Raw genomic sequence first — 22,061 nt, 5'->3', positions numbered from 1 at the left:
ATAGCTGCAAATGATTTTACTTTTCAACCTGGTTGAAGGAGTTGAACATACTTTCCAACCTTGTTCAGCCAGAAACTCACCATTTTAAATATATAATCACAGAAAATAGAAGAGAAGAACAAAAACTTGTTATTACTATAAATTAGCAATACTATTTCATTTTCCTTGGTAACATTTTAGTAATTAAAGATTTAATCAAATGAGATAGTAGATTAAGTTTTCTTTGCTGTAAAGACTTTGTCTACTCCTCTACAAGACCACTAGTAGGCGAGAACATCTAGAAAATGATAATTTTCAAAAACCTTGGATTTTCTTGATATGCATGCGGTCTTCTAACTTGAAAATATGTCTGACTTAATTAATAGAGATTGAAATATCCATAGTTTGTTGTTATGGAAAAAAACACAAGGATCATAATGCCGTATAGATATGGTTAGAACTTCGAATGGCTACACAATTTCTTCAATTCGAAAGCGCCTAATATTTTAAAATTAAGATTTTCAGTTGTTATTTTTAATTTTTAATATGACTGAATAGAAGTTTTATCTCTGTTATCAAAATGATTGTTTTTACTATATACATTTTCAATACTATTTTCATCAAATAGTTTATATTCAATATTGTTCATCAAATAGTTCTTTTTGTCCAATCAAAAGTTTTACAAGTATTAATATTTGTTTATGTATATATATACATATATACCACAAGTTGTAGAACTCCATAGTAGACTTTGATTTTCAGTACTTCTCTGAATGCTTAATAAGACTGAGCCTTTGCATGTATTTACAGATGGGTTTACAATATATAAATATATATATGAGATTATAATTTATTAAATAAAGTTAAAATACGTTACCTAATTAGTAAGAACCCAAATCGGAATTCTTTTTCATTCATATATCAAAAATATAAAACACCGTGGTAGATACAATGAATCGAGTAAATCAACATAATGTTTATAATATATACTTATAAATTAAGAATCTCAAAGATGCAACGTTTATGTCGTTTGTCGTACATTTTGGGTTAGATAAATTAATGGTTAATTAGTTGTTTTTGTTTTGGCTTAGTTCATATTTATATAGTAGCTAGCATTAAAAAAGGAAAAGAACATAGTAGAATCCGATTTCATGTCGACAACACCTTTTCAAATCTTATTTTAATTACTATTTTGTATTTTAGTTTAGAACTTTAGATCCTCTAACCCAAAAAAAAACTATGTATGTAATTTAATTTATTCAAAGCACAGCAGAAGTAAAGGTTTTGTATGTTGTTTCCCACTTCTTAATACTATATGATTGCGTCATCACGTGTTGTTTCCGACTAAGCGGGTGGTTTGTAGCTGTTAATTATAATTATCATGACTTATCCGTACAAATAAGCTCTGGTTATGTCTAATTAACTAGATATTAATTATTATATAACGCATTACTTTTTTTGTTATATCACTAAATTCTAAATGTTTTGTCGCATAGCGTTTGAATAACTATCAACTTGCGATGTCAAATTGCCAATTGTTTGGAATAATATTTTTACATACAAGTGGCCACAGTTTCTAGAATTTTATTCAATTAACTCAAATAGTCTAACATAAGTGTACATGATTAAAAACAAATAACTACTGTTCATTTGTTTGTCTCCTAAAATCATGAAATCACCTTAAAGGTCACTATTTATATTTATATTAAAATCATCTTAAATATATACGATTTTTCATTTTTGGTACCTTTTTGTACTATTCTACATTATTACATATAGATAATCCGCAATCGTAATAGCAGTTTTTTTTTATAATTCAGGTATCCAAAGTTCAGTCGATCCTGACTAACCCACTAGCCCGATGCACGTACCATTCTACATTATTAGATATAGATAATCCGCAATCGTAATAGCAGTTTTTTTATATAATTCGGGTATATACATTATTAGATATAGATAACCTTGACTAATCCACTAGTCCGAAGGCTTGGCGTGCATCCCGAAGATGGCAAGAGTAGTTTCTGGAGGCCGCATAGTCCAATGTTAAATTTTTCTGCGGTGACTACTTAAGATGTTTGCAGCCATGGAGATTCGAATCCAAGAGTATTAGGAATCTCACCCTCAATCCGAAATCCATCTTATCACTGGCCCACCTATGAGTGGTTAAAGTTTTACGTACCTAGTTTGATACGAGATTCTTATTATTTATTTTCTTTATAAAAAAAAAACAAGTTGGTGAAAAAGACATATATACAGTATCGTACGCCTTGTTTTTTTCTGGTTTTGCAGTGTTAATCTTGTTTTAATATTACAAGTTGAATGAGTGGATATTCGTATACTAATGGGTAAATATAATCCTTATAACCGACGTGTTAATGCGAACTTAATTAGGGGGTTAGGTTAGGCGATAGGCACACACATTGGGAAAACATAAATTCATATAATAATCATAGCTAGAGCTTTCGTATTTGGATCGATTCTTTGAATCCCATATTAGACTCTTTATTTCTAAATTTGTTTTTATCTTACTAATTTTTTATTCCATAATGAATTAGGCATATATGTCGGTGTTCTTATCTCCTAAGTGAATTCTTTTACTATGTATAAACTATAAACTGGATTAGAATGTAATCGTTATCAAACTGGGAATCTTATTATTTTTTTTTTATAAAAGGAAAATGACAGGTGAGAAGCTTTATCCAGATATCGTCGTACAATAATGTTTCAGCATTTTTAGAATATAAATTGTCTTACTGAGCAAATTAGTGTAAATTTTGTATAATCCTGCCACCCTGGTATAAAGTTATTACTGTTTAACGACAGGAAAGTTATCACGTGTAAAAAGATAAAAAAATACCAGCAACGTCAACTTGTGAGCGCACTTGCATAGATTGGTTCAAAACAAAAGTCAGACGATGCCGTTTCGAGATTATCCTCAAGTTTGTTTACTCAAACCTAAAAAAAATAGTAGTAGTATATAAAATCCTTATTAAAATATATTAACTATATTATGTGTTCAGACTAGAACCTACGAGTAGTCGAGAGTACATCTGAACCATCCTGATGAAATGTCGACAAAATTATGTGTTTCTTAACCAAAAAGTTTTTAACAGGCTCGACTCGGTCCGGGCGAATAAAGAAAAACAACTGTTGAAACCTGGAAGAAAATATTAAAATACGTTTCTTTTATACGATGTTCGTTTCCTAGTAACTGTTCTACATGGGAGTCCGAACCGAACTCAATCTAAATTTAAGAATGATACAGAAAAAGAAAAAGGGATTTTACATTAAAATATGAAACTATGGAAGTGCCACGATCCCAGCCAATCACTTCCATTATAATGTGCAAAAAAATAAATATTTTAATGCAGTAACAACTTAAAAAGTTTGTATTCAAGCAAGAGCGTTTTTACACATATTCTTGATTACTTATCCTGCAAAATTTAGCATAAATTATGATATTGAATTACATATATGAAATATTTTGAAAACAACATATAATATTAAAACGAAATTATACTAGTATAAAGTATATTACTCATTTACTCTCCATTAGAGCAAGAAAAATCGAAAACGATGAATATTTCGTAGGTCAAACGGTCAAATACAAAATTAAACACAACAAGAAGAAGAAGAAGGACGGAAGTTGAAATAAGTGGGCCGTAAGGGACAGGCCCAAATAGTCACGTGCATTAGCCCTTTTCACCACCGACACCGTCCAAACGGAGGAGAGCTCTTTTGACGTCGACAAGAACTGACACGTGCAACACACGCGCTTTCGTACGGAACGGCTCAACTCAAACTTGACCTTCAAGCTCACCGTTTAGACAAAAAAATGCAAAAATACTTATCTTTTACTACTACCATTATAATAATAATATTACATTTAATGTTTTTTTTACCTCTTTTTCAGCAACTCCTATATTTTTTATACTCGTAACTTATGAATGGGGGACCCTTATTAATCACCCTGAAGTCCTGAACCTTTCATAAATATAGTAATTAATAATCGTGTCTATGAATGTCTCTATATTTTTACAGGGGTTACTTAAATAAACCCTTACTAATTAAAAAGTTACTACCTAGTCTACCTTATTAGTTTAGTTTACTAGGCTTGCGATTGCGAACGTACTAGTAATACTGTATACTTATATCCCCCTCAAGTTGCAAAAAAAAATATATTCAGATCCGTCTCATATATATGACCAAATTTATACAAAAAAAACTGTTCAAATTGGACTTAAATCATCAAAACCAAATTTTCTTCTGTTATTATTATAGATTAATATTGAGCTATTTGCTTATATCTTATATTAAAATAAAATAAAAAGAATTGATAAAAAAAATGGTGCGTGTTTTCAATTCACACGGCCGAAACAGAGGAGCGAAGCCGACTCTTTTATTTTCATTTGGCGGCGCTGAAACAAGAAAATAAATTTGTAATATCTCTCTCTCTATAAGCTTTTGCTTAAACCTCGTTCCTTGTCTTAAAAAAGAAACCACATCATCTTCTAAAACCTCTGTCTCTCTTTCTTTCTCTTACCTCTCTGTTATTTTGCTTCTCTCTCTCTACAGAGTTTTCTTTCCCTCTAAGAAAAACAAATATTTTTTTAATTTTAATTTTTTCTTGGCTCTCTGTTTATAAGCTTTTCAAGTTTCATCATAAGAAAGAGGAGGATTTTTACAAGGAAAGAGATTTTGTATGTGTGTCTTAAAAGTGGCAAATCAGGAAGATAACGTTGGCAACAAAGCCGAGTCTACTACTACTACTACTAAAGAAGATGATCACCGGACGTTATCTGATATCGATCAATGGCTTTACTTGTTCGCCTCGGAAGACGACCACCATCACAACCGTCATAACTTCTCTACGCAGCAGCAGCAGCCGCAGCCGCAGCCGCCCTCGTCGTCTTCTCTTATGTCGGGTTTCAGCAGAGAGATGGAGATGTCTGCGATTGTCTCTGCTTTGACTCACGTTGTCGCTGGAAATGTTCCTCAGCATCCACAACAACAACAACATGGTTGTGGCGGTGATGGTAGCGGAGAAGGGACTTCGAATTCCTCTTCTTCTTCCGGTCATAAAAGGAGGAGAGCGGTTGATGAAGGTGGCGGCAAAGCGGTCAAGGCAGCTAATACTTTGACGGTTGATCAATATCTCTCTGGTGGTACTTCTTCTACTTCCAAAGGTAAATAGTATTTCTAATTCTTGTCTATAATAATAATATTATTAACACACGTTACGCTACTACGAATTTAAACCACGGCTACAAAATTAGTATTTATAAACCACAAAACATTTTTTTTTTTATATATCAAATCTGATAATTGTTTTTAGTAAATTTGATGATGTAGTTTACACATCAAGGTATGAGTCACGTCATATCAGTGTTCTAAAACGCGCTATGCGCTTGCTACGCGGTGGACAAACGCCTAGCACCTAACCGTATATGCGGGTGCCTAAGCGGAATCTAGGCGGATTATATATTTTAGATATATAAATATATATTTACATAAAAATAATATTTACATATATATATAGGATGAAAACTTATACACTTTAATTTCAGAAAAACATAAAACAAAACTCTTATCTATCAAAATAGTTTAGAATCTATAATAATCTCACAATTTAAACAAAAAAAACATAATTCATTCAAAAATTTGTAAAATTGACAAAATGTAAGTTTATAATTACTTTGGAAGCAAATTAAATTTCATAAGTTTAGATTTTAGAGGCTAATTATAATATTTATTTGAAACAAAAACAATATTTTAAAAAATATTTAATTACAGTACTTTTTATCATTTTAGTCTAACATACCGCCTAGAATCCGTACAGGCGTCTGCGTAGACCGCATAATATCCGCCTAAATGCTATTAGGCGTCCGAATTATTTAAAACCGCATAAATTACCGCATAACTAAAATTCGAGACGCTCGATCACCACATAGCGTATAACCGCCGCCTAGACACCCGCGTAGGCCGCATTTTAGAACACTGCGTCATATGCTTATAAGTTGTAACACAAAATCTAAATACAGTTGCACTTGTGTTGTCCTCACGCAATCTACAAAATTAGACAACATGTCTTTTATTGAAACACCGGTGCATATATATTATTTTAGTTCAAACGTTTCGTTTTATTTTTCCTTTCAAAAATATGTTGAAGTTAGATAGTATGCTTCATCAGAGTAAATAAAAAAAATTCAAATGAAAATCAAGAATAAAAATAGTAATTAGATGCAAATAAAATGTTGGAAGTGTTGACAAAAATAAAATAATTATAAGAAAGTGTACTTGATTATCCTAAGACATATACTTTAGAATTGCTATGAAAAGGTTAGATATTTAATTAACAAAAATGATGATGCCAAACGAATTTATCTCCCCCCAATTGCCTCAAGAGTCGTTTTCCACTTCCTTTTCTTTTTCTTTTCTACTTGTTCATTCCTCTTGTCACTTGGCCTCATCACTTTTTCATAATCACTTTCTATATATTATCTTTATTCGAGACATTAAAAATTTTAGGTTCTGAAGTGTAAAAAAAAGTGTTTATTAGTCAAAACAAAAGTGTGAAATTTGATATATTTGTTTGTTTGCAGCGAGGGAAGCTTCGAGTAACATGTCAGGTCCAGGCCCAACATATGAGTATACGGCAACTGCTAATAGCGAAGCGTCGTCGTTTAGTGGGGACCAACCTCGGAGAAGATACAGAGGAGTTAGACAAAGACCGTGGGGAAAATGGGCGGCTGAGATTCGTGATCCGTTCAAAGCGGCTAGAGTCTGGCTAGGTACGTTTGACAATGCTGAATCAGCAGCAAGAGCCTACGACGAAGCTGCACTTCGGTTTAGAGGTAACAAAGCCAAACTCAACTTCCCTGAAAACGTCAAACTCGTTAGACCCGCTTCGACCGCTGCTGCAGCACCACAACCCCAAACAGCTGTTCAGAGGCCGACACAGTCAAGGAACTCTGGTTCTACGATAAGACCTGATTCGGACCACACCATTCCCATTCATTCTCAGCCGTCGACGCAACCGTACAACTCGAGTTACTCAGAGATGGCTCGTCACCAACAACAGTTTCAGCAACATCATCACCAACAGTCCATGGATTTATATAATCAAATGTCGTTTCCGTCACGTTTCGGTCACACCGGAGGTTCAATGATGCAATCCACGTCGTCATCGTCATCTCCATCTCGTCCTCTGTTTTCCTCAGCTGCGGGTCAGCCGCAGCCAGAATCAGCTAGCGAAACCGGTTATCTCCAGGATATACAATGGCCATCAGAGAAGACAAGTAACAGCTACAATAATAATAGTCCATCCTCCTGATGGAATTGCTTCATTTTTTTTCTCTCTTCCTATAGAGTAATAGAAAAGAAAAAAACGATTATATATCATAGGGTTTTTGTCCCCCAAAATATTATAGGGTTTAGGTTTGTATTGCTTTGCTTCCATACTCGCATGTTTTTGTTATTTGGTTTTTTAAAATTTATTATATTTTTGCATAATAAATTTGTTTCGTTGTGAAAAACACTAGAAAAGATGACGGAGAGAAAAAGAAAACTAAAAAGGACGAAGAGTTTTGTATATAATCTTAAAAGGTTTCCTACAGAGCCCAAAATATGTTCGAACCAAACAGATTAACAATAACTCAAATGAAGCTGATCTAAAGAGAGAACCTGAAAGATTCTTTCCACTTTGGTGTGTGGTCCGGCTCTCAAGCTCCTATCTTATGAATGGATAGCCTGGTTTCTCAAGCTCTCAATGCAGCTTTATGGACCATTGTTTCTTTGTGAATTTGGTGACAACTCTTCTCAACAAGGTCCAAAAGCTTCTCCAAGTTTGTTGCCCATGAGTTGAGAACTTCGTTGCTGTCTTTAACGATCTGGAAGCAGATTATACTGGATGGTCTGTCGATTTTTGCTATCAAGGCTCTGGACACAACCATTTCAGATAGATGCTTCTCTGCTTCCTGAAATTTAATGCACCAGTAATGAAGAGATTGAAACATATACTGGTTTATACTGTACTTACATTGTTTTTCAAACTATATTTACCTCCGTGGTTAGGCACAAAAGTTCTGCAAGTCTCTTTAAGGTAATCCTTGAGTAATACTTCGAGACAACAAGAATATTCTGTGGAAGGTTTGAAGAATTTGTAAACTTAAAAGATCAATATCTATTGAGGCAACCAAAAATAGCGACATAGATTAGAGTTTAATGAGTCTTTACGTGTTCGATTATTCGTAGTTTGAGATCTTCACCAGCTTTGTCACCCAACGAGCCTCCAATCATGCTTTTCTCTTTCTCAAACTCGTCCTTCAATTTATTCCAAAGAGATGTCCACTGAATCACCTCCATTGTAACAATCTGCTTTAGAAGCATCCTGCAACACAAGGATTGCGAATTTGTCTTAGATGGGGAATAGTAGTGAAAACCCAAATATCCATCAAGAGAACAGAGAGACTTACTTGAAATCAGGGATTTCTGATAAATTTTTATCTTCCAAGGTTGCATTAAGCAGACTCGATTGCATCGGATCATGTGGTGCCAAGGCCAAGAACCAGCAGATCTTCCTCAGGACCTATGTTGGGAGGATCAGGAGAAAAGTTAATCCCAAGCTTATAACAGAATGCAGACTAACGAGTTTCCAAAAAACGATATGAGACTTACTGGAATCCATTGTTCTGAGTTTTCCTTGACTGAAGGGTTATCATATATCGCCTTGTAGCTACGGCATATCTCAAGGTACTCGTTGTTGTGAGAATAATACCTGCACAGTAGAATCCAAACTTTACTAATCAAGATCACACAATCACACAAGTAAAGGTATATCGAAATTCAGAGTTGCATATACAAATTATATCGACAAATGTGATAGCCAAAACGAGGTCTTACCGAATCATTAGTTCATAGTAGATTCGCTTTAGCTCCAGCAATGTTGGTATATCAGCTGGAGCCTCCTCAACCATGTTATCACCTTCCTTAGGTTTCTTTTTATCTTTTTTGGTATCTGCATCAAACACTCTTGGATTGATCTTCCTAGACAAAATTTGAGCACGAACAAAATCTTGTCGATCCAAGCACAAGCGGACCTTTGAGAAGTTAACATCACCAATAATTAGCACCACAAGATACCAACAAGAAAAAAGCTCAAAAATTGTATAACAGATAACACAAGGTCATTTACTTGTTCAAGGATGAAAGCAATTTTCTCAGTTTTGGCCATAGCACCAAATGTCTCCACCTGTAGTTCACAATCATAACCAATGTACAGTGATTAGCTATCAAAAAACGATTTCCAGGGAAGTTGGAAAATAGAGGAAGAAAAAAGCTTACAGCAACTTCTTGCATAAGATCAGCAGCTTCAGCAATCAGACCCTGTTCTTCCTTAATCTTAGCAAGCTTCTTGGTCAAACGTGCTCTCTCAATTTCAACATATATCTACACAAGCACACACACAAGTTCCACTGAGAAAACTTTCACGGAGTGATTTAAGATTCATACAACAATAACGAAATCTAATCCGCACCTTTCCAGCTGATACATTGTTTAAGGTCTTAATAAGCTCAACCCGAGTTTCTACATCTGGTGTCTGATCAATGTACTGCATTGCTTGTTGCACCATGGATTGAACAGCCTGCATATCAAAGAGACCTTCCCACTTTAAATATCACAGTTCTACAATTCAAATCCTCAGAACACATTCAGAATTCAGGTACAAGTACTGCAGGAATTTGAAGCTTAAATCAGTAGACAGAGATCAAAAACTAGTAACCTGCTTAAGCTGACCACGTTTCTTCGAGAGATTAAGAATCTGTTCGTTAAGATGTTTCCAGTCCTTGGCTTCGAAACAAAGCTTAAGAATCTCTGTCGCCGCTTTTCTAGTTCCGGCGACGTTTTCAGCGAGCCTCATCTGCTTCTCTTCGTTGAGAAGACGATCAATCGACGATTCGAGTTGCCTTGTTTCTTCCTGCAATCAAACACGACGACGACGAAATTTTTTAACAACCAAAATTCGAAAGACGTGAAACTCAGATCTGCTGAATCGGATACTTGCCATTGTTAAACGCCGACGAAGAATAGGTGATACTTCCGGCGACGAAACGGATTAAACTCCAAATGTTCAGTGAGAGAGAGAGAGAGAAGGTTAATCGTCGAAACCCCCCAACCCCTTGAACAAGAAAAAGCTCCGACTCTTGTGGCCTAATTCTACGTTTTTATTTATTTGAGACTTTTCAGATATATTTGTATGACTATTGGGGTACATATGTAATAAACTTATCTATTGGGTCTATTGGGTAAAATATATAAGACACGCAGCTATTGGGTAAATTATAAGAAATAAAACTATTGGGTTATGTTATGAAGTATATGAACAAAACTACAGGTTACATTTGTAATAAACGAATGCTAGGTTTCATATACAAATTTGGCCCATTTGAGTTCATAAAAGCCCATCGCTCCATTGGATTTGATTTGATGAACTGACCGTGAATATTAAAATTTCTTCTTCACAAATGTCAGTAAGATAAATTATCAACTAACTGATTTCATTTGGACATTTTAAAAATCTAAACTTGTTTCGTTTCACCTTTCAACATGATGTTATGTCCCAAACATATGGTGACGACAAAATTTGCGTTCCCGTCCCAGTTCAATCATGTGGCTATGTGGGGGAGTTTTGAAATTTTTTGTTCGGGTTCAAATCGAACTTCACACCGCATGGGATCTTGATCTGCAGGTTCGATGTTAATCAACAGATTCTTTTTTAGGTGTAATAACACACGCTGCTGTGAATATGAGCAGAGCACAACTGATCCTCAACACGAGACAATAGTTTAATATATGTACATATATATATATACATACTAGCACACAATACATTCCCCACAATCATTCAGAAAGTTCACTCCAACCAAATTATGACAATAATGGCAAGACCTCTTAATGCCCCGCCAATCCGCCAGCATCACCAACCCTACCAATGCATACGCCATCACCAACCCTAACAAGCAGAGTGGAAGACCAACCCTAACAAGCAGAGTGGAAGAAAGAACCTACAAACAAAATTATGGCAGGCTGGTCGTTTGACTAGCTAGAAGGCGCAAGAAAATAATTGAGGTATATGATAAAACCTTGGCATATNTATATTTGTATGACTATTGGGGTACATATGTAATAAACTTATCTATTGGGTCTATTGGGTAAAATATATAAGACACGCAGCTATTGGGTAAATTATAAGAAATAAAACTATTGGGTTATGTTATGAAGTATATGAACAAAACTACAGGTTACATTTGTAATAAACGAATGCTAGGTTTCATATACAAATTTGGCCCATTTGAGTTCATAAAAGCCCATCGCTCCATTGGATTTGATTTGATGAACTGACCGTGAATATTAAAATTTCTTCTTCACAAATGTCAGTAAGATAAATTATCAACTAACTGATTTCATTTGGACATTTTAAAAATCTAAACTTGTTTCGTTTCACCTTTCAACATGATGTTATGTCCCAAACATATGGTGACGACAAAATTTGCGTTCCCGTCCCAGTTCAATCATGTGGCTATGTGGGGGAGTTTTGAAATTTTTTGTTCGGGTTCAAATCGAACTTCACACCGCATGGGATCTTGATCTGCAGGTTCGATGTTAATCAACAGATTCTTTTTTAGGTGTAATAACACACGCTGCTGTGAATATGAGCAGAGCACAACTGATCCTCAACACGAGACAATAGTTTAATATATGTACATATATATATATACATACTAGCACACAATACATTCCCCACAATCATTCAGAAAGTTCACTCCAACCAAATTATGACAATAATGGCAAGACCTCTTAATGCCCCGCCAATCCGCCAGCATCACCAACCCTACCAATGCATACGCCATCACCAACCCTAACAAGCAGAGTGGAAGACCAACCCTAACAAGCAGAGTGGAAGAAAGAACCTACAAACAAAATTATGGCAGGCTGGTCGTTTGACTAGCTAGAAGGCGCAAGAAAATAATTGAGGTATATGATAAAACCTTGGCATATGCAGCATGATAGGAATAAGATCAAACACTAGGAACATATGCAACATGATAAATACAAAAACAAAGAAAAAGAGGAAAGAGACCAATTAGTAACAAAAGACATGGTCTTAAGTTGCCTAAATGCCAGCGTCACTAAGAATATCATCAACTACAACGAACCTGAAACATCCAATAATAATAATCAAAGTAATGGAGGTTACTTTAACGTGTTAGACTGAAAGCTTTGACCTGCAAGCCAATATGTCCAAGGAAGAAAGGAACTATGATCTGGAGGTAACAATCCAACAACTTACTTAATCAGCCTCTTCATCAGATGTAAGGAAGGTGACGTTTTCAATTTTCATTGACTACCTGAGAACATTCATAAAAAGTCTATCTATAAATTTAAGCCTCCCCTGAAATCCAACAACATAATGCAAATCACCCAAACAAACAAATCAAGCGAGGACTTCATTATCAAATGTCTACAGAACCATTAAAACAAACCACAACCCAGGAAGCAAGAAACCTCATAAGTCAGAAGTAAAAGACCATTATCATCAAAACCAAGACGCTCTTCACTTTCTATGAGCATGCCCCAAGAGGTCACGCTACCAGCAAGAATCACTTACATAATCAAATAAACGATGACATCAAATTAACAATCAGAAGGGAATATTGAGCAGCAACACAACTCACCAACACAAGACAATATAGTGGTAAAACCAAAACAGTAAAAGGCATCCACTGGAATAAAAAAATACTGCAATCAAAATTTCAATCTTCACTGCCCAAAAAATCAAAAAGGGAGTCTGGCATACCATCACAAGCATATATAATTGGGATTAAACAAATAAGAAAAAGTACGTATATGTAGCACACCAAAATGGATAAACAAGGAAGAGACCAAGTAGTAACCTGTTATCTATGTTAAAACTTAAAAGACTTAACAAAAAAATCGAATGACAAGTTCCAATCATGTGAAACTCCCCACTGTCATAGACTCAGAGTAACATGCTCATGAGGCTAAACACACTTCAAAATACAAGAAGTATGAATCAGCATATTGCAGAAGATCCAAGAAGGAAATATGAACATATACATGATTAACTAAATGTCTAGCTTTCTGCTTAAGAGAAGCTCAGACTCGAAGATGTTCAATGCAAAAATTACTTCCATCATGAAAGGACAGAAAATAAGTACAAACCCATTTAAAAGGACATCTGACTACGAGTAGACTGCTAAGGATCGGAGTAAAGTGGTTGATGAAGATATCCTGGAAAATACAATAAGACATACAAAGGAGGAAATAATAATAAAAGGAAACATACCAACTGAGATCAATCCTTTATGCAACCAGTGAGGAACTCAAAGCTTACATCTCTTGAATACCCAGTAAACTATAACAATCAGAAGTAATTCACAAATAGAAAGAGGCTAACAACTAACAACCACAAACAAACACCAGGAAAAAGAAGCTCATGACACCTAAATCAACCATAGGAATTAAGAATTTAAACAGAACTTCTACTTGCATCAACCAAATTCCTATACGAAGATAATGAATTCACGTAGAAATAGAAAACACAATCCCAAACAGAAGTGATTATCATTTAAACCATAGAAAAATGCAGAAAGACAAAAAGAGAAAATGGGAAGCAATACTGATCATATCTCCAAGGAAAAGAGAAAATCACCAATCACAAGCATATGAGAGTAGGATCAGACATATAAGAAATAACATAGAAATAACAAAGAAGGGAACATAGAAGTAACAAAGAAGGGAACACTTCACATAAGTAAAACCACAATCACAAGCATATGAGAGTAAGATCAAACACTAGAAATAGATGTAACATGAAAAACTACATAGGGAAAGTGACCAATTAGTTACCTGATGCTTTTTAGAACCTTGACTATCAGTAACAAATGATAGGGTCTTAGGCATAAAACATAAATTCCCTATCACTAGGAAGATCATCAACTAAAAAAAACCTGAAACATCCAATAATAAGTCCAAATGATGATGCAGACTGCCCAGTGCCACAGTCCAAAACTCAGGAAGCCAAAATTCAAAATCTAGTTTATAAAAACAAAGAGATAGCTAACAGATCCCAAGGAGAAAGAGAACAAGAACCTGAATAGACCACATGTTCACACTCACAAATTAAACTCCTTAGCATCCTCAACATACCAAAAATTCAAAAGACTCTCCCCACTGTCACAGTTCACAGCTCAAAATCCCTGTTAGCACAATCCAAAACTCAGGAGTAAAAATTTCAGAAATTGCTGCAGATCGCTAAGAGAAAGTGGAACAAAAACCTGACTAAACCATATGCCGAACCTCTTATATCAGAGGATGTCGGAGTGTAAAAATGGAACCACAAGATCAAAGGCATCTTTCGAGCTCAATATACCTGTCAAAAATTAAAGAGCATTTCACATTAAAAAAATAAAAACTGCCATAAGGATATGATGGTTCCGCTCGTTCCCGTCCTTCGCTTCAGGGCCTGCCAATGCTAAAAAAAAACTGAGTCAAAAACACTAAACATAAATGTAGCATGAGAGATAAGACCAACAGAAAAAAAGGGAAAGAACCAGTTAGTAACCTGCCGTTTTTCTCTTGTAGAACCTTATTGCTATAACAAAAGATCACCAGGGAGATCAGAAGACATTATTGATAACCTGAAACATCCAATGAAACAAATAGATTGTTAAAAGATACCCAAGTATAAGAGGAAAAAACAACCTGAGTAAAAAGTATATGACTAAACTCGTTTGGAAGGAAACTTACCTTTCATATGAATATGTGTAGACAGACATCAGCAGAGAAACAGAGAGGAGTGATTGATGCAGAAAATCTGGAAACAACCAATAAAAGACACACAGAGGACAGATCATACCTAACCAAAAATAGCCAAAATTGAATAAATCAACCAATAGCAGAAAGGTGTATAGATGCGAAATTACACACATGAAGCAATCCTCCCACAAAAAGAAAAGAAAACTAACCTCTTGAGAAATCAGAAGAGAAACGGCAAAGAAAGATTCAACAGAGCAATCCCATTGCCTCCACGATCTGCATCAAACGAGAGAGAAAGAAAGATATCAATCATACAACCAAAAAAAAAATCCATACAGAGAAAACGAGTGACAATGATCAATCGAACCTATGGCCGATAGATCTTCCTAGTATACTCCTCCACAATCACCGATGGATCATATAACATGAATTTGCGTGACAACGACCAGTCAAAGCCAGCACCGATCAATCGAAGGATACTCCTCCAGAGATCTAAACCAACAAAACAATAACCGACAAGTAAGTAACATGTAATTAAAAGAAAAACCACCGAACCAGAGTTAAAATTCAGAAGCAAATACAGATGCGTTGAAAGCCTAAAGACGTAGCCTGGAGAATAATATGCAATGATTCGATCATATCATACTTAGCTTCCAAAACACCTGCAAGGAAAAGAAGAAAGAACTTAAGGAACAAAAAATCAGAGAATGAAAGAAGTGTTAAAAGGAAGAACAAAACCGTTGAATACGTTAGCACAGAGAAGAAGCAAAGCGTGTCCATGTCTCCTTGAGACATCACTCTCATCGATTAAAACATCATCCAAAAACCTGAAATAACAGAATGACAAGTAAACCACATAAATAAATTCATAACATAGGAGAAGAATATGCAATGATCCGATCATAATTGCTTCCAAAACACCTGCAAGACAAAGAAGAAGGGAAGGCAAGGTAAGGAATTAACAAAAGAAAGTAAAAGAATTGTTAAGAGGAAGAACAAAACCTCTGAAGACTAGCACAGAGAAGAACCGTTTCCATCAAAGCCATCACCGACCAATTGTAGCATCCTCCTCCACAAATCTAAACCACCAAAACAAAAAAACGACAGTAAGTAACTTGTAATTAGAAGTAAAAAAAAACCATCAACTAAAATTGAAAATTCAGAAGCAAATAGAGATGTGTTTGAAGTAAGGAACCCGTGAAAAAGCCTGAAACGTAGCCTCAAGAAGATTATACAATGATCTGAATCTGATCATAATTCGCTTCCAAAACACCTGCAAGACGAAGAAGAAAGGAACGTAAGGAACAACAAAAAAAAAAGAGAATAAAAAGTGTTAAGAGGAAGAAGAAGGACCCCTGAAGACTGCGAACAGAGAAGAGGCGTGTCCAACAAAGCCGTGACTCTCATCGTTAAAAAGCATAATTAAAAACCTGAAATTACAGAACAAGTAAATCGCAGGAACATATTCACAAGGAAAAAGCAACCGATGCAAGTTAGAAAACAAACCTTAGAAGAATAACATGAACTAGAGTGACAACTATCAGTCAAAGCCATCACCGATCAATCGTAGGATCCTTCACAAACCTAAACCGAAAAATACGTGATGATCAGATCATAATTCCCTTCCAAAAAACCTGCAAGACGAAGAAAGAAACGTAAGGAACAAAAATATAAAAGAAGAAGAAGTGAAAGATGTGTTAAGAGGATGAACAAAATCATTGAAGACGTTGCAACAAAACCAATGAAGACGTTGCACAGAGAAGAAGTAAAGCGTGTCCATCAAAGCCATAACTGATCCAAAACCTGCAATAACAAGAGATGATGTTGAAAACTCGCTGATGGCACAGTCCAAAACTGAGGAAGCCAAAATTAAAAATCCAGTTAATCAAAAAAATTAGATAGCTGGCATATACCAAAGGGAAAAGAGAAGAGGAAATACCTGACTAAAATCACATGTACGTCCAGCTTAGTGCAACAGAGGAGCTCTCAGAATTACGCATATCACCTAAAGAGACTTGAGAAAACAAAAGACATTGAATACACAAACTAGTTAAACACAGGAGAAGTATAAGAGCAAATAAGATAAAGAAGGACAAAAAAAAAACAGAGGAGAACAAATCATACCTCGAAGATGTAACACAAGATATCAGAATCATAAGATTTTAACAGAGCAATCCCACACTACCTCAACGACGACCTGCATTATCATCAGACATATAGATTATATCCAGAATATTAAGAGTTAAAGAGGAAGGGAAAAGGGAAAAAGATCCAAAGAATTAGACCTGCATCATCAGACCCGCTTGACAAGGATCAATCAAAGCCATCACAGATCAGCCATAGCGCATCCTCCTCCACAAAACCTAAATCAACAAAACAAAACAAACAACAAGTTAATACGATTGCAATTTAGAAAACCCAATGTTTGAAAAATAAGAAGTGAGAACAAAGTGCCTGAGCAAATATATATAGATCGATCATAGCATTATCCACCAGAACAGCAAAACTAAAAATAAGGTTTAATAAACCTAACCGTAGGACTCAGGAGTACTGTGAAAATTCAGAAGCGGGGGAGCGATGAGCGTCGTATCATCATAGATTGATTCGCTTCCAAAAGTCCTGCAAAGACAAACAAAAACAACATCAAATAAATAAATCAGAGACTCGTGAATAAGAAGAATAACAGAGCGAGAGGTACAAAAGGGCGATGGAATTGAGAGAGACCCAAAACCCTAGAGACGATTTCACAGGCAGGAACGAGCGATGATCGGTTCATCATAGCCTCATAGGAATCGCTTCAAAAAAAACCTGCAAGACGAACAAAACAAATTACAAAAAGCAGAGACTCGTGAATAAGACCAACAGAAATGTAGCATGAGAGATAAGACCAACAGAGAAAAAAAGGGAAAGAACCAGTTAGTAACCTGCCGTTTTTCTCTTGTAGAACCTCCTTGCTATAACAAAATATCACCAGGGAGATCAGAAGACATTATTGATAACCTGAAACATCCAATAACAAAGTCAATGGAAACAAACTGATCGTTAAAAAGATACCCAAGGAAAAGAGGAAAAAACAACCCGAGTAAACCACAGTTACAAAAACTACATCAGAGAGCTCAGACTTAACAGATCTTAAAGACATAATAACATTCAATTCAAAAACTACTTACAAAGGAAAAAGTACATGATTAAAACTCGTTTGGAAGATGACTTACCTTTCATATGAATATGTGTAGACAGACATCAGCAGAGAAGTGATTGATGCAGAAAATCTGGAAACAACCAATAAAAGACACACATACCTAACCAAAAATAGCCTAAATTAAATAAATTAACCAATAGCAGAAAGGGAAACTAACCTCTTGAGAAATCAGAAGAAACCAAAAGAGGGTAGAGAAGCAAGATTCAACAGAGCAAATCCCATTGCCTCCACGATCTGCATCAAAGAGAGAGGGAAAGATATCAATTATACAAACAAAAAATCCAGACAGAGAAAACGAATGACATGGATCAATCAAACCTATGACCGATAGATCTTCTTAGTATACTATACCCCTCCACAATCACCGATGAATCATATAACATGAATTCGAGTGACAACGATCAGTCAAGGCAACACAGGTTATTCGTAGGATCCTTCACAAACCTAAACCAACAAAACAAAAAAACACAAGTAATTAGAAAAAACACCGAAACAAAGTGAAAATTCATAAGGAAATAGAGACACGATTAGCGCAAGGAACCCGTGCGAAGGCCTGAAGATGTATTATGGAGAAATACACGGGATGATCAGATAACCTGCAAAAAACCTGCAAGACGAAGAAAGAAACGTAAGGAACAAAACTATAAAAGAAGAAGAAGTGAAAGATGTGTTAAGAGGATGAACAAAACCAATGAAGACGTTGCAACAATACCAATGAAGACGTTGCACAGAGAAGAAGTAAAGCGTGTCCATCAAAGCTATAACTGATCCAAAACCTGCAATAACAAGAGATGATGTTGAAAACTCGCTGACGGCACAGTCCAAAACTGAGGAAGCCAAAATTAAAATCCAGTTAATGAAAATAATTAGATAGTTGGCATATACCAAAGGGAAAAGAGAAGAGGAAATACCTGAATAAAATCACATGTACGTCCAGCTTAGTGCAAGAGAGGAGCTCTCAGAATTAAGCATATCACCTAAAGAGACTTGAGAAAATAAAAGACATTGAATACACAAACTAGTTAAACACAGGAAAAGTATAAGAGCAAATAACATAACGAACAAAAAAAAACACAGGAAAACAAATCATACCTCAACGAGGACATCAGAATCATAAAATTTTAATAGAGCAATCCCACACTACCTCAACGAGGACCTGCATTATCATCAGACATATAGAAGATATTTTTAGTTTATATCCAAAAAATTAAGAATTAAAGAGGGGAAAGGGGAAATAAATCCAAAGAATTAGAATTTGTGAAGAATTTGTGATCATCTCTCATATGAATGTTTGAACATCTGAGAAACACAAGACACATAGGATCAACAATAGTAAACAAAAACGGATAGGAAAAGAAGTGTATAGATGCGAGGTAACCTGAAAGTTGAACTCAGAAATTATACGCACTCCCACAATGTTTCTCTTCTGATGTTCCCACACAGTAATCTGGGTGCCTCGACGATCTGCATCAAAGAGACAGAGATGTATTTACACTTATATAGAGAAGAAAAAAAAAGTGGGTTAAAAGGAAGAACGGAACACTACCTGAAGATGTAGGGCACAGTAAACAAAAAGGATCCATCAAAAGCATCACCGACCGATCCTCCACAACCTGAAATAACAGAGCAAAAGGTAAAAAATCGCATAAACATAATAAAAAGCCTTCAATGATTCAATTCATAAACAAAACTCTAGAAGAATAAACTGAATTAGAGTGACGATGGTAGGATCCTCCTCCACAAATGTGAAAAACAAAACAAAAACCGATCGACAAGCAAGCAATATGTTATTAGAAGCAAATAGATGTGTGTTTAGAGAAAGGAAACCGTGAGAGAAGAATATGCACTGATCCGATCATATCATAATTCGCTTCCAAAACACCTGCAAGACAGATAAGAAAGGAACGTAAGGAACATAATAGAAAACAGAGAGTCAAAGAAGAGTTAAGAGGAAGAACAAAACCCTTGAAGACATTAGCACAGAGAAGAAGGGAAGCAAATAGAGATGCGTTTGAAGTAAGGAACCCCTGAGAAAGCCTGAAATGTTGCCTCGAGAAGATTATGCAATGATTGAATCTGATTACAAAACACCTGCAAAACGAAGAAGAAAGGAACGTAAGAAAGAACAAAAAAAAATGAGAATAAAAATGTATTAAGAGGAAGAAGAAGGACCCCTGAAGACTGCGAGCAGAGAAGAGGCGTGTCCATCAAAGCCATGACTCTCATCGTTAAAAAGCATAATTAAAAACCTGAAATTACAGAACGACAAGTAAAATCGCATGAACATATTCAAGGGGAAAAAGCAACCGATGCAAGTTAGAAAACAAACCTGAAAAGAATAACATGAACTAGAGTGACAACTATCAGTCAAAGCCATCACCGATCCTTTACAAACCTAAACCAACAAAACAGAAACCACAAGTCAATAACATGTTTTTAGAAAAAACCATCGAACCAAAGTGAAAATTAATATGGAAATAGAGATACGATTAGAGCAAGGAACCCGTGCGAAGGCCTGAAGGTGTATAATGGAGAAAAATATGTGATGATCAGATCATAATTCCCTTCCAAAAAAACCTGCAAGACGAAGAAAGAAACGTAAGGAAGAAAACTATAAAAGAAGATGCGTTAAGAGGATGAACAAAAACCAATGACAACGTGAAGCGTGTCCATCAAAGCCATAACTGATCAGTAAAAGCACACATCCAAAACCTGAAACAACAAGAGATAAGAGGTAAATCGCACGAACATATTTATATCAAAAAAGCAACCGATGATGTTGAAAACTCTCTGATGGCACAGTCCAAAGGGAAAGAGAGTTGTAAATACCTCACATGTACGTCCAGCCTAGTGCAACAGAGGAGCTCTCAGAAGTAAGTAAGCATATCACCTAAAGAGACTTGAGAAAACAAAAGACATTGAATACACAAACTAGTTAAACACAGGAGAAGTATAAGAGCAAATAAGATAAAGAAGGACAAAAAAAAAAACACATGAGAACAAATCATACCTAGAAGATGTAACACAAGATACATAAGATTTTAACAGAGCAATCCCACACTACCTCAACGACGACCTGCATCATCATCAGACATATAGATTATATCCAGAATATTAAGAGTTAAAGAGGGGAAAAGGGAAAAAGATCTAAAGAATTAGACCTGCATCATCAGACCGATCAAAGCCATCACCGATGACCGTAGCGAATCCTCCTCCTCCACAAAATCTAAATCAACAAAACAAAGACGACAAGTTAATTCGATACAATTTAGAAACCCCAAAGTTTGAAAACTAAGAAGCGAGAACAAAGTGCCTGAGAAAATTATAAATCGATCATAGCATTATCAACCAATATCAATCTACAACAGCAAGACTAAAAATAAGATTTAATAAACCAAACCGTAGGAGTATGAAAATTCAGAAGCGGGGGAGCGATGAGCGTCTTATCATCATAGACTGATTCGCTTCCAAAAGACCTGCAAAGACGACACAAACAACATCAAATAAATAAATCAGAGACTCGTGAAATTACAAAAAAACAGAGCGACCCAAACCCTACCGATGGAATTGAGAGCGACCCAAACCCTAGAGACGATTTCACAACGAGCGATGATCGGATCATATGATTCGCTTCAAAAAGACCTGCAAGAAGAACAAAACAAATTACAAAAAGCAGAGACTCGTGAAGAAGAAAAATAAGAGGGAGAACTACAACAACTAGAGATCCAATTGAAACAAAATCAACAAACCCTAGAAAAGATTTCACCGGTAGGAAGAACTAAATAGCCATGATCGGTTGAATTACAAAGATCATAGACCCGAAAATTAACACACCACACCACCAGCCGTACTAAAGGAGGACAACAAAATTAGAAAAAAAAAAAATAATGAAGATGAAGTAGTGGAGCGGAGCGGAGCGGCTATAGTTTTTTATGTTTTCCTTTTTTCCTATTAGTCTTCTAGAATCTTTATTTGATATTACCGTTGTCGGCCCAACTAGACAATATCAAAAATGTTTGGGCCTTCTTCACTATCAATTCAT

General features: G+C 35.5%; 2 protein-coding genes and 1 long non-coding RNA gene across 5 annotated transcripts; 1 reads left to right on the top strand and 2 right to left on the bottom strand.

Moving 5' to 3' along the window:
• Positions 4,426 to 7,599, top strand: LOC104743397 (ethylene-responsive transcription factor ABR1-like). Its single transcript, XM_010464487.2, has 2 exons — positions 4,426 to 5,165; positions 6,582 to 7,599. The coding sequence occupies exons 1-2, from the start codon at positions 4,682 to 4,684 to the stop codon at positions 7,310 to 7,312; spliced, it is 1,215 nt and encodes a 404-aa protein (XP_010462789.1). The 5' UTR covers positions 4,426 to 4,681; the 3' UTR covers positions 7,313 to 7,599.
• LOC109124812 (26S proteasome non-ATPase regulatory subunit 12 homolog B-like) lies at positions 7,220 to 10,217 on the bottom strand. 2 transcript variants are annotated; one of them, XR_760615.2, is made up of 12 exons: positions 10,043 to 10,217; positions 9,761 to 9,955; positions 9,515 to 9,622; positions 9,322 to 9,426; positions 9,173 to 9,229; positions 8,881 to 9,077; positions 8,656 to 8,755; positions 8,454 to 8,566; positions 8,215 to 8,368; positions 8,041 to 8,118; positions 7,663 to 7,955; positions 7,220 to 7,341 (listed from the first exon to the last, which is right to left on the bottom strand). XR_760615.2 is itself a non-coding variant. In XM_010464496.2 (11 exons), exons 1-11 carry the CDS (start codon positions 10,043 to 10,045, stop codon positions 7,737 to 7,739), a joined length of 1,329 nt encoding a protein of 442 aa, XP_010462798.1. In that variant the 5' UTR covers positions 10,046 to 10,216; the 3' UTR covers positions 7,552 to 7,736. The 2 variants fall into 2 exon arrangements, 1 of the variants encoding a protein (XP_010462798.1); XM_010464496.2 differs by lacking the exon at positions 7,220 to 7,341 and having other exon boundaries at positions 7,552 to 7,955; positions 10,043 to 10,216.
• LOC104743383 lies at positions 11,641 to 21,933 on the bottom strand. 2 transcript variants are annotated; one of them, XR_760614.2, is made up of 38 exons: positions 21,769 to 21,933; positions 21,579 to 21,661; positions 21,420 to 21,495; positions 21,181 to 21,245; positions 21,030 to 21,095; positions 20,849 to 20,918; positions 20,523 to 20,731; positions 20,349 to 20,414; positions 20,192 to 20,268; positions 19,983 to 20,110; positions 19,847 to 19,901; positions 19,566 to 19,632; positions 19,398 to 19,483; positions 19,112 to 19,318; positions 18,931 to 19,005; positions 18,732 to 18,795; positions 18,561 to 18,626; positions 18,338 to 18,463; positions 18,033 to 18,253; positions 17,742 to 17,817; positions 17,542 to 17,625; positions 17,351 to 17,436; positions 17,103 to 17,180; positions 16,942 to 17,014; positions 16,757 to 16,831; positions 16,324 to 16,620; positions 16,171 to 16,247; positions 16,013 to 16,090; positions 15,820 to 15,896; positions 15,566 to 15,738; positions 15,399 to 15,479; positions 15,185 to 15,309; positions 15,027 to 15,093; positions 14,809 to 14,917; positions 14,624 to 14,699; positions 14,359 to 14,533; positions 14,152 to 14,258; positions 11,641 to 11,948 (listed from the first exon to the last, which is right to left on the bottom strand). It is a non-coding gene; the product is annotated as an uncharacterized LOC104743383 (long non-coding RNA). The 2 variants fall into 2 exon arrangements; XR_760611.2 differs by having other exon boundaries at positions 11,641 to 14,258.

The sequence above is a fragment of the Camelina sativa genome, chromosome 2 (assembly GCF_000633955.1).
Source record: "Camelina sativa cultivar DH55 chromosome 2, Cs, whole genome shotgun sequence".
NCBI lineage: Eukaryota > Viridiplantae > Streptophyta > Magnoliopsida > Brassicales > Brassicaceae > Camelina > Camelina sativa.
This window is presented reverse-complemented; position numbering and strand designations above follow the sequence as displayed.

Excerpts from the sequence above, each read along its gene's own strand:
- LOC104743397 (XM_010464487.2), top strand. The coding sequence starts at position 4,682 with ATGTGTGTCTTAAAAGTGGCAAATCAGGAAGATAACGTTGGCAACAAA. Across the intron at positions 5,166-6,581 it reads TACTTCTTCTACTTCCAAAG|CGAGGGAAGCTTCGAGTAAC; the intron begins GTAAATAGTATT and ends GTTTGTTTGCAG.
- LOC109124812 (XM_010464496.2), bottom strand. Across the intron at positions 9,230-9,321 it reads ATCTTATGCAAGAAGTTGCT|GTGGAGACATTTGGTGCTAT; the intron begins GTAAGCTTTTTT and ends TGTGAACTACAG. Across the intron at positions 8,756-8,880 it reads TACTATGAACTAATGATTCG|GTATTATTCTCACAACAACG; the intron begins GTAAGACCTCGT and ends TCTACTGTGCAG.